Below are 11,627 nucleotides of genomic sequence, written 5' to 3'. Positions count from 1 at the left end.
TGTGAGATTATCACAAATTCTTCTCTTCGATTTTGCTAGACATTTGCCCGAGATTTTCCAATTCAAGGAATACTCCGAGGGATTGAACATATCCTCAATCAGCGCAGCTTCAAATCACTTTTGAAGAACACTCTCCACACCTCGCATATCAAGGGATCTTTCCCAAAGTTCGGTAATCTTCAATTCCATTAATTTTATCATGATTCTTGTTACTAATTAAATCCCACTTATGACACCAATGTAACATTTTTCAAACACTCAAATCTTTTCAAAGCGGGAGTTTATTAGAAAACGAAAAATTCTCCTGTCACCGCTTGTCCACACTGTCAACTCACTTAATCGTAAATACTTTTAAAAAATTTTATTTTACAAATAAACATTCGGCTTGCCAAAATTCCAAGAGACTCAAAATTTACAGGGTTCATAAACACACACACACATGACAAACTACCCAAAACAAGGTCCCACTGAAAGGAGTCGAATTCTACAAAGTATCTCTCTCCTCCACAACTGCTTATCGAGATCTGGGGGGCTAATGGTACCCCACCTTGAGAATTGAATGAAAACCAGAACTTTACATAAACACAATTGCAAAAATGCATTTTATTTCCGTAAATTTATTACAACTGTTGCACCGACACCGTAACAGAAATCAGCAATAATTCATCCGTGTAGGAATTTCTACCGTACATACATCATTAAGCCAAAGCTTGTAAAGGTGTAACAATAAAGTAGTGAGAGCACCCTGTATGCGTAATTAAACGAAATGTACACACAATTGCGATCGTGACAGAAGTACCAACCAGTGATGTGTGTCCGTGTACGTGCACCACATAAAGGATTGATTCGTGTGCGTAAAATAAGCTAGCTATACGGCTAATAACCCTGCGTTACAACATTATGTAGAAATTCCCCCGTTGTACGCATAATCCGCCTTGTTATGCATGATGAGGCAATCGTCGACGAAGTAGAAACTATCCGAACGTGTCTCGAAGGGCGACGCAATCATTTCATTTACTACAAAGAATTATTGTAGTTTAAACGATATTTAAGTCACCCGCAATCGTTACCTAAATCGGGGGGCAGGCTGGGAAATTCGTAAATATGCTCGCAGGTGTTCTTCGAGTACGGTATACAAAACCCGAACTCGAAGTCGAACGTTTTCAAAAGTTTGTCCCTAAAAAAGTGGCGCTCGATCATGCGAAACCTATTGACCGGTCGACTTCCGACAGTAAATTCGACACTAGAAGAGTTAACAGTTACAGATGGAAATGTAAAAAAAAAATGCTTACGTGGCCCCAACCATTTTCAATTTTAAGAACTGCGGGGTGAACTGGTAACGAACGAATCTGCCGGCGTTAGGATCGATCGCCTCCTCGCCGTCAGCTTTATCGGTATTGTCGTCTGCGTTCTCGGACGAAGCGGGTTTGGCAATTTCGAATAAGACGGCGCCGCTTTCGAGATCGCGTATTTTGAATTTGGTAAAGTCTATTTCGAAGATATTCGCGTCCGGTGAGCATAAGTAAGTGTCCGTTATGTAGGGTATTCGTAATACATCTTCCGGTGTTATTACTTTTTTATTTGCTATCGTTTCTAGTAGTTTATTCGGTAACTTTTTACACTGTTCACTTACAACGCTCATTGTTATTAATTTTAATTTAACTTTCTGCTTTCTCTCATTATTTTTGATTGAAGGAATTTAAAATGGCCGATTGCGATGTTGCTCGTTACACCAACTGTCAATTATGAGGTTGCGTTCAATTTTAACATCAATAAGGCTGCGTTCAAAACTTTGTATTAGTAGAAGCCTTGAATTTTGAGCATTGGTTGTGTGTATAATCAATGGTTTGAGCAATCTCTCTCGTCACGGCGCCCTGGCAACAGTTGTTTGTGGGCGATGCCATTCCAATTACGATAGTATCCAGTTCAATGGTTTGCGCACACGTCATCAATTCTGTTTTTGAGGAATATTGTAATGCCAATGTATTAACAAAATAAAAAAAATAAAGCATAATAAACGTTGGAATTACGTGGTTTTCGATTTGCTTTTATTCTAATAGTATAAAATTATATTAAAATGCCTTCATAAATAAAATAGTTAGCAATTCGGCTTATGGTGAATGTGGCCTTTTGAAGTCATTTTGAGTGACGCATATTGGGAGGTGACACTCTCATTTATTTTTTTAAATTTTAGCGCTGGAGTTCTGCGTGACATTTCAGTATTTTGCATTTTTGTGTGGGATTGTACTAGGCAACCAGTCGACCATTCATTTACCACTAACCCAATTACTGTATCATCCATAAAATGTAAATAAATGTCTTTTGATTGATTGATTGATAGTTATCAATTCAATTACCGAAGCACCATGTATGTAACGACTGATGCAATTATGGCGGAATTGTGATTATTGGCAACGCCGCTTTCGCCCAAAATGTACGTCACACATGAAGTTTAATAATGAATATTTATTGCTTTGCTGGATTAATAACATTATTATTTGCTTTAAATTAACAGAAATTGATTAATTAATGTAATTGACTTCTGTAAGAAAGTATTGTTAATGATTCGGCGTGGTCCAGTGAAAAGTTTGGGGGGCGTATTGAGGTAAAAAATGGCACGGGATTATGATCACTTATTCAAATTGCTCATCATTGGCGATAGCGGTAAGTGGTAGGTGGTACCCGCTTCCTCTTTAACCGCTCAATTCAATTGAAGGAGTCGGAAAAAGTTCGCTTCTACTTCGATTTGCCGACAACACCTTCTCCGGTAGTTACATTACGACGATAGGTGTCGATTTTAAGATACGCACCGTAACAATAGACGGTCAGCGTATTAAATTACAAATTTGGGACACGGCAGGCCAGGAGCGGTTTCGGACGATCACGAGCACGTACTATCGAGGAACGCACGGTGTAATCGTTGTGTACGACGTGACGAATGGTGAGTCGTTCGCAAACGTCAAACGATGGCTGCACGAAATCGAACAGAATTGTGACGTCGTCAACCGGATCTTAGGTAGTATTGTGGTTATCGCGTCGCAAGTCTAACACGGTTAGTTTTCTAGTGGGAAATAAAAATGACTGTCCGGATCGTAAAGTAGTCCTAACGGAGGATGCGAAGCGATTCGCAGACACGATGGGTATACAGTTATTCGAAACGTCAGCCAAAGATAACATAAACGTTGAGGAAATGTTTATAAACGTTACTAGGTTAGTTTTACGAGCGAAGTTAGAAATGAAAGAGCGACAGAATGTTACGCAGAACGATGTCGTTAATTTAAGGAAGAGTAATAAGCAGGGCAAAAAAAGATGCTGTTAATGTTTTTTTAAATTTGCTTTCTATTTTGAATGTGTGTGTGTGTTTTTTAAAATTGCTTTTCTCGATATTATTAGCAACCTCTCATTAGCTTTCTCTTTTATAAGTATTATACGCATTTCTTTTTGTACATATTTTTATACATGTTAAAATAGAAAGCAAGTCTAAAAATGTTTTATAATTGTAATTAGGAAATTATTTAGTAAGTTTAATTTTTGTATGCAATTCCTAAAATTCTTGTAATTGTACAGTAAATAAAAGATACTGAATCCTATTCGAAAGAGACAAGAGAGATAAGAAAAATAAAAACAGAAACAGATAAAAACTTTGAAGAAGAAAATAAATCTGCACAGCAAATTATACATGGTCTTAAAATCCTGTAGATAAGTAAAAAAATTGCAATTGGAAAGGTTTCGTACACGATGGCTCACAATTGAGATCTTGGTAACTGTAGAAGATACAGTGTAGGTTAATGGGGGCAAAATTACCTGTTTTTGTGACAAAGAAAAACGCTTTTGAAAATAATATTGAGCTATCACCGTGGAAATTCGTCTGTTTACTATCTTCTATCGGCATTTTTTTTGGGGAATCTGGGTGTGTTATCAGAATTTCCATAACACGCTAAATGTAGAAGGCTACTATACTTTCATATGGACGCCATATTGGATTTTAACGGAATGAGAGAGGACAAAAAGAAAAATAATGACTTGCCTCATAAATTTATAAGAAAAATTTCAAAATCAAAAGTTTTACATTAATTTCTCAATAAAACATCCACGGGTAACTAGATATTCTTCAATCAATATGTCTTTTGGTCCATTTTTGTCCTCTATCTCATTCCGTAAAAATCCAATATGGCGTCCATAAGAAAGTAGTACCTATAATAGTAATAGTAGCATGTAACTTCTACATCTAGTGTGTTATGGAAATTCTGATAACAGATTAAGATTCTTCGAAAAAAAGTGCTCATAGAAGATGCCAACGAGATTCGATAATACCTCAGGTTCGAAAACGCTCTACCACTGAGCTATACATAGTCGTGGATGGCATTGGCGGTAAGGTTGTGGCAACCTACTGCATCTGACCAATTGTGGTTATAATTTAAGGATATAGTCTACTGGCCCTGTACATATTGTGCGCGTAACGCCAGCATCGGATAGACGCTGGTAAAATGCATTAAATCTGTACTGTGCCAGTTAATGGCAAGAGTGACATAAATGCAATGGGCCATCAATGATGTAAGTTGCGTGTGGAGGAGATGTTCCGCCAACAATCGCCCTTTAAAATGTGATTGTTAGGGAGAAGGAAATTTAGATACAGCACAGAATCGACTGTATTTATAGGTGCTTTTCCCCACGGTATAAATTGTTAATCGACATCTACAAGGCAATATATCATACTAAATAATCTCCCGTCTCATGAATACATACATAAATACTTAATAAAATAATATAAAGACGAGATTCAAGGAACGGCTCTCATGCAACATTTTCCACCGTATTAGTTGCAATTCGAGTCAGTTCCGGCATTTAGGTTAACGTAACTAAAATGGTTACAGTTATTTACCACCTCAGTCACTGTCTCATTAAGGCAAAAATTATTAGTTGGACAAACAACAAATTCGCGTACACAACCTACACCCATTCAAACGCAAACAATTCAATAATTTCCGCATTAAAAAAATGTATTTGGGGGCCAAAAAAATCGAAACATAAACATGAATTTAGCAAACATTTAAAGCAAAAAATTAACCTATTACAAAAACAATAAAAGTTAACGGTATCAAATACGTGATTCTACATTGGGGTTAAATTAATTCAATTTGAAAAACAAAAATTTATCAAAAATATAAAGTTTTGTAGAAATGTAAAGATTACTACCTGCATTAATTAACAACAAACTTAAACTGCACAATGTATTCATGGCAAAAGTTGATTCGATAAGATCCCGTTATAGTGATCTCGAGATGGGGTCTCGCGGTTGCCAGCTTTGCATTTGAAAAAAGGCACGTGATCAAACATCTAAGGCAGGGCCCCCTTACGTTAATTGTAAGCAATGCTATTATGACCTGAAGACCTACTTTAGAGAAGGAAATAAATAAAAACACCAGAAATTGTTGTTTAATAATGATCGTTATTATTATATAGATTGTGGAAAACCCGGAAATTAGTCGATTGACATTATTTAATATAAGCAAAGTCAAAAGGATGTCGTAGGTACTCTAGTAAATCCATATACACAATGTTGGTTACACTCAAAAGGTTAAAAACAAATTTTGGGAACAATGGGGCAGGTAAGTAGGTACCTAAATTCTGAGAAAAAGTTAAGAGTACAAGATGTGACTCATCTTTGGTGCAATAAAGTTCTTTTGTTAAAAGCAAGATGGAAAATTACATGGACTTGTAGGCAAATTCCGCTATCGGCAGAAATATATGGAGTCGGAGCTCATTTGTTACACATAGATTCTAAACTGAAGAGTTTTGATTAGCATAATCTCACCCCCGCAAGATAGGTAATTTCGCCCCTCGTTCGGGGTTTCGAGCCTACGGTTGAATGTCAAAGACAATCACGGAATTAGGTGTCGTAACTCAATTTGATTACAGTTTTTACCACCCCCATGACTGCTTCAGAAAATGTTAGTTACAAACAACAAGTCAGTAGATACAACAAACAACTCTGTAATTTCTACATATTAAAATAAAATAATCAAAATTTATATGACTATTACTTCTCGGACAAGACCAAGTAATCAACACAAACATAAATTAATCAAACATTACACCAAAAACGTAAACGATTACAAACAAAAGGATAACGGTATTAAACATGTCACTCTGCATAGCGGTTAAACCAAGTCAATTTCAAAAACAAAGATTGAAACACACAACAAATATAAAATGCGGCACACAAAACACAAATACGATATAAAGAAAAAAAAATTACTACCTGCATTAAATAACAACAAACATTTATGGAGCGACGCGTTCACGACCACCATTCAAGACAAGATGCCAAAGGTAACTCCACGTTCGTGCTCGATGGTGCAAATCGCTTTCCCCTCTTAAAAATTGCGTGGTTGCCAACTCTCAAAAATGTGTGCATCGTCATAAATTGTATATACAGGGTGGAACCTCTCAAGTGTATTATAGAAACTCGCATGGAATTTACTTGATAAGCTTTGATCGCGGGATCCAACGCCGAAAAATGCCTGGCACAACCTATTTATCAAAGTTCTCTTCTTGGTCCAAAAACCACTTACGGTGATTTTTTATCTGCTCGACTGAAATTTTCGATTGCGCGATCCCGCTTCGAGCAGTTCAAAATCAGGAATGGTTCACTTACACTAACAGCGTTTTTTATCGCGGTTTCAACGACTCTCTCCCGCGGGCGCATTCAATTTTTCACACAAAATCCGACTTGTTTTAATTTATGATCGCGCCTTGTTGCCTTTACGGCCCCACGCGTAATTCTTTCTCTGTTGATTATTTCTGACCGCAAATCCGACGGCTTAACGCTTAATTCTCCCTGTTACCTTTCACGGACGCTGATCAGTGATCTGAATCAGATTAATTTTTCCTTTAACACAATTTTTGGACGCAATTAACGGTCAGGGCCGTATTCAAGAACTATTCGCCCCAAAATGTACTCGACAATTTTCATGCGTATTGTAGTCACAGTAAACCGACTGGTATGTGGCGTACTCTCGTGGCGAGTAACTGTATTATACGTCTCGCTATGCCTCATAAACTAGGATGACACCAATTTCCAAACTAATTTATTAAACATATTTGGCTAATAAATTATGTACATTTCAATTTTCCTACTTCTTCTCATTCGCTACCGTGTTCCTATTCAGGAACTCTATACAAATCTGTAAAAATTCGTTTGGTTTTTCACTATGGAGCCAGTGTCCGGCACCTTCAATCACTTGAAACTCCGCATTCGGAAATAGATTTAAAATTTGGGAATGATCCGTTTTCCTAACATAAAAGGAATATGTCACTTGAACGTGTCGTCATCCACTTACTGTATGAAATCGGATACTCCTCCCGCGACAAACAAGACCGGACCAGTAAATTTGCACTCGGCAGGTATAGGAAATGACGCTATGTGATCGTAGAAATTACTGAGTAACGCCGGTATATTTACTCTCCACATAAAACTGAAATTGACTCGCTAAAAATGAACCAGCGTGAAATACGCACCTTCCGTCGGTCTTCTGTATCAGATTTGTGAGGAGGAACGCTCTCAAGCCCCTATCGCTGATATTTTTCGCTAACTGTATGTCGGCGTTTAAACGAGCCGAGGACATCGGTATATGGGACGGCAGTTGAACTTTCTGAATAGCGCTGAAAAGTGTCGGCATCGATCTCAAATTCGGGCTTGACGTAATTGGCGACACGTCGCCGATTATTAGTTTATCTACAAAGTTCGGCTAAAGCGTTTGTAAGAAACGTTCGTGCGCGTACCGTACATATTTCAAGGCAAAGTACATCATCGCGCGTCCTCCCATCGAGTGTCCGAGCAAACACGAGCGTTTGATTTTTTGCTGCGCGTACAACAGCTTTATATCTTCGGCCAAATGAGGATACGTGTGCGAGTTGCAGTGCGGACTGTCGCCGTGATTTCTCGCGTCCACCGCTATTATTTTCCGCTTGGGATTGGTGTGTCGATGGAAAGCTTTGCAGAGGCTGTTCCAGTTCGCCTTGGAGCCGAGTAGTCCGTGCATTACTACGAGAGGAGTCGGTGGATCCACGGGATAGGTTAAGGTGCTCTCGTATGAGGCAAAGGCCATATTTATAACGTCCTGGCTTGGATCTGTGCAGAATTTCGATGCACAAACATATTTTACAAAGTGCTTTGGTGTAATTGACAATAATTTATTTACAAGCATTTTCTAGGTTAAGTTTCAAAATTTCAAGGGAGGTGACGTGGTTAAATTACCGTCGCGTATATATTGTACAGGATGCTCGGAAAGTTTGTACCTGTTAAAAGAAAGAGGTATATATGAATTTTTGAATGTACATTACAGAAGACACGTTTAGATTGATCATGAATCACGATTGAAATCTAGAATGGGTTGCCTTATCAAAACATGTAAATGTTTTCTATTTTTTGTTTATGTAGAACAACATAAGGATTTCCAGTGACTTTTGAAAAGCTCCTCCCAAAACGTTTACGCTTTTCTCAGGGTATTTTCAAAATGGTGCACATCTTTTTCAAGACTTTTTATTGTACATTGGACATAGATAGATATCATCTCTAGAAGATAGGTACATGAGAGAAGACTTTTAACGATTTTCCATGGTTTTATATGAGCTTTCCAAGGCGCCTTCTTGTGGCTTCTAAAATTATGTATCTGCATTGTAAAAGATTGTAAAAGTGCCTTGCAAATTTGTGTATGGCTTTTTAGAGCAATAGAAACTATTCCAGAGTTATTCATTTTCTCCTCTTATTGTATTGGCAGCACAAGCGGATGGCGTCTAAGATATTCCTTAAAATGCGCAGTGAAGCTTTAGAAAGGAGCTAAGTGGTTTCCGAGCTGTGTAAAGATTCCTTGCCTGTTTCAAGCGAGCTACCCAAAACTTTCCAAAGCTTTCCCGTTTTATTTAGCTTTGGAGAAGTGCTTTACGTATCTGCTGCTCTCCATATAGTAGCGGTTTCGGCTCAGCGTCTAAAAGTGCTTTCTGGAAGCTACATAGAACTCGTAGGATGGTTTGTTGAATGTGCCTTTGAAATGCTTTGGACGTCAGTCGTTTTGCAGGAGACGTAGTGATAACAGTGCCTCATATACTCATGGTGCTTTCTAAAGTCCAATCTCGACCTTACCACTTTTCTAAAACCTTATTGATCTTTCCAGAGTGGTATCGATGAGGAGCACAGCTAGTTCTGAGAAATAAGTATGTAGGCAAATGCGAATATAGAACGTATGTTCTGTATAATATGTAGTTTTAAGATACTATAATATCTTATTCTGTAGTAGCACTCTGGTGCGTAGATTTAGAACTAGACATGTTGTTGACTGCATCTACAGACATGTTGATGTTGTGTTCCAATTAAATGTTATACTTGTGTGTCCTGTTTATTATTTTACCTAGAGACAGCGATACTAAATAATACATGGTGTCAGGTAGTTGTGGAACACAAATTGTAGTTTGAATGTGTGCACCTAGTAAAGAGCACGAGGAAGTTTTGTAAAATTACGCAACACTTGTCAATAAAATGGACGGCTTATTTAAACCGCCGGATCCCCTCGTTTTGGACGGCAATATTTCAGAAAATTGGCGTAAGTTTGAACAAAGATTTGACCTTTTCCTTGTAGCAGCTGACCTAGACAAAAAAGCTGAAGGAAAGAAAGTAGCAGTTTTTCTCAATGTGATTGGCGAGGATGCATTGGAATTATACAATACATTTACATTTACCGAAGAGGAAAAGAAAGAGAAGACCTTGACCCTGATAAAGCAAAAATTTACGGAATACTGTTCGCCAAAGAAAAATGTAATCTTCGAACGCTTCAAATTCAACAGCATAGTTCAGGCAGAAGGACAAACCTTTGATAATTTCTTGACAGATCTACGAAAAGCAGTACAAACCACAGAATATTCTGATCCAGATGATATGATACGAGATAGAATCGTCATGGGAATCAAGAACAAGATAGTACAAGAAAGATTACTACGAGAAGCCGACATCACGTTACAGAAAACCATTGATTTCTGTAGGGCCTCTGAAGTAAGCAAGAATCAGTCCAAGGTACTACAGCAAGAAGTTGACGTGAGCACTGTTAAACAAGCAACGCTCAAGTGTAAATACTGTGGGTACAAGCACGCACCTAAAAAATGTCCTGCCTTCAAGAAGACCTGCGCGAAATGCCAAGGAAAAAATCATTTTGCTTCCGTGTGTACGCGTGAAAAGGCAACCAATGAAACCAAGAAGTACACAAAGAAAAGGAAGGATGTACATGAAGTGTCTGGAACGGAAGATCATCAACTCTGTGGAAGTGAAGAGAGTGGCGAAAGTGAATGCGAGTTTTACGTGAGTGCAATTAAAAGGGAAGCACATAAAGAGTCCATGTGGTTCAAGAAAGTGGAAATCTGTGGCAAGTCGATAAACTTTAAATTAGACACGGGTGCCGAGGTGAGCGTACTACCAGTAAATATTTTAGAAACGTTACCTAAATGTAGGATCGAGAAGTCAAATGTATCTTTAGTTTCTTATGGAAGTACAAAATTTAAAATTACTCCTGTTGGTGAAGCTGAACTGAAATGTAAGGTAAACAAGTACGTGTGTAATATTAAGTTTGTAATTGTCGATACTAGAGATCAAATGCCATTACTAGGATTGCAAGATTGTATTAGATTGCATTTAATTAAGCGAGTGGATGAATTACAGGCTAGTTTTAAATCATCCGAAGATGTAGTGAATAGGTTTCCTAGTGTATTTCAGGGGTTAGGAACATTTCCTAACAAGCATCATATAACGTTAAATGAAAATGTAAGTCCTACAGTTGCACCTATTAGGCGTGTCCCTCAAATTTTACATAATCGTTTAAAATTAAAATTAGAGGAGTTAGAGAAATCAAATAGTATTAGAAAAGTAGAGCACCCTACTGAGTGGCTTCAACCGCTAGTAATTGTAGAAAAACCTAATGGAGATTTAAGACTGTGCTTAGATCCCAAACAGTTAAACTGTGCTATTAAGCGCGAACATTTTCTAATACCTTCTATGGAAGAAATATCCGCCAAATTAAGTGGTAAAAAATTCTTTACTGTGCTTGACATGAAGGACGGTTATTGGCAAGTATTAATAGACGACGCAAGTGCTAATTTATTAACATTTGGTACACCGTATGGTCGATATCAATTTCTAAGGCTAGCTTTTGGTGTATGTTCCGCGCCAGAAGTATTCCAGCGAAAAAATTACGAACTCTTTGGTGATATCGAAGGCGTTAGTTTATATTTTGACGACCTCATTGTGACAGGCGAAACTGAATTAGAACATGACAAAAATCTCAAAATAGTGTTGGAGAGAGCTCTTAAGTTTAATGTCAAGTTTAATAAGACCAAAATACAATTCAAACAATCTTCTGTCAAATTTATGGGACAAATATTTAGTCAAAAAGGTATCGAGACTAATAAAAATTATGTCAAAGCCATTATAGAAATGCCTGTGCCGTCTTGTAAAAATTCGTTATTACGATTTTTAGGCATGGTCAAGTATCTAGGCAAATTTATCCCAAAATTATCTCAAATTACTGCCCCATTGCGAAACTTAACACGTAATGATGTTCCATGGTATTGGTCAACTGAAC

General features: G+C 37.6%; 4 protein-coding genes across 4 annotated transcripts; 2 read left to right on the top strand and 2 right to left on the bottom strand.

The window, feature by feature from the left end:
- Positions 1–573: 573 nt before the first annotated feature.
- Positions 574–1,730, bottom strand: LOC116177253 (protein unc-119 homolog). Its single transcript, XM_031496170.1, has 3 exons — positions 1,293–1,730; positions 1,071–1,243; positions 574–1,017 (listed from the first exon to the last, which is right to left on the bottom strand). The coding sequence occupies exons 1-3, from the start codon at positions 1,640–1,642 to the stop codon at positions 899–901; spliced, it is 642 nt and encodes a 213-aa protein (XP_031352030.1). The 5' UTR covers positions 1,643–1,730; the 3' UTR covers positions 574–898.
- Positions 1,731–2,406: 676 nt separating this feature from the next.
- On the top strand, positions 2,407–3,590 carry LOC116177214 (ras-related protein Rab-35-like). Its single transcript, XM_031496121.1, has 3 exons — positions 2,407–2,664; positions 2,717–3,016; positions 3,066–3,590. The coding sequence occupies exons 1-3, from the start codon at positions 2,613–2,615 to the stop codon at positions 3,317–3,319; spliced, it is 606 nt and encodes a 201-aa protein (XP_031351981.1). The 5' UTR covers positions 2,407–2,612; the 3' UTR covers positions 3,320–3,590.
- A 3,484-nt stretch (positions 3,591–7,074) lies between these two features.
- Positions 7,075–8,253, bottom strand: LOC116177206 (protein ABHD11-like). Its single transcript, XM_031496107.1, has 4 exons — positions 7,791–8,253; positions 7,522–7,751; positions 7,344–7,478; positions 7,075–7,296 (listed from the first exon to the last, which is right to left on the bottom strand). The coding sequence occupies exons 1-4, from the start codon at positions 8,208–8,210 to the stop codon at positions 7,137–7,139; spliced, it is 945 nt and encodes a 314-aa protein (XP_031351967.1). The 5' UTR covers positions 8,211–8,253; the 3' UTR covers positions 7,075–7,136.
- Positions 8,254–9,538: 1,285 nt separating this feature from the next.
- LOC116176156 (uncharacterized protein K02A2.6-like) lies at positions 9,539–11,294 on the top strand. The gene is made up of 2 exons (XM_031494632.1): positions 9,539–11,116; positions 11,193–11,294. The coding sequence occupies exons 1-2, from the start codon at positions 9,539–9,541 to the stop codon at positions 11,292–11,294; spliced, it is 1,680 nt and encodes a 559-aa protein (XP_031350492.1).
- The last annotated feature ends 333 nt before the right edge of the window (positions 11,295–11,627 follow it).

This window comes from Photinus pyralis, unplaced genomic scaffold, assembly GCF_008802855.1.
Source record: "Photinus pyralis isolate 1611_PpyrPB1 unplaced genomic scaffold, Ppyr1.3 Ppyr1.4_LG7, whole genome shotgun sequence".
In the NCBI taxonomy this organism is placed as follows: Eukaryota; Metazoa; Arthropoda; class Insecta; order Coleoptera; family Lampyridae; genus Photinus; species Photinus pyralis.
This window is presented reverse-complemented; position numbering and strand designations above follow the sequence as displayed.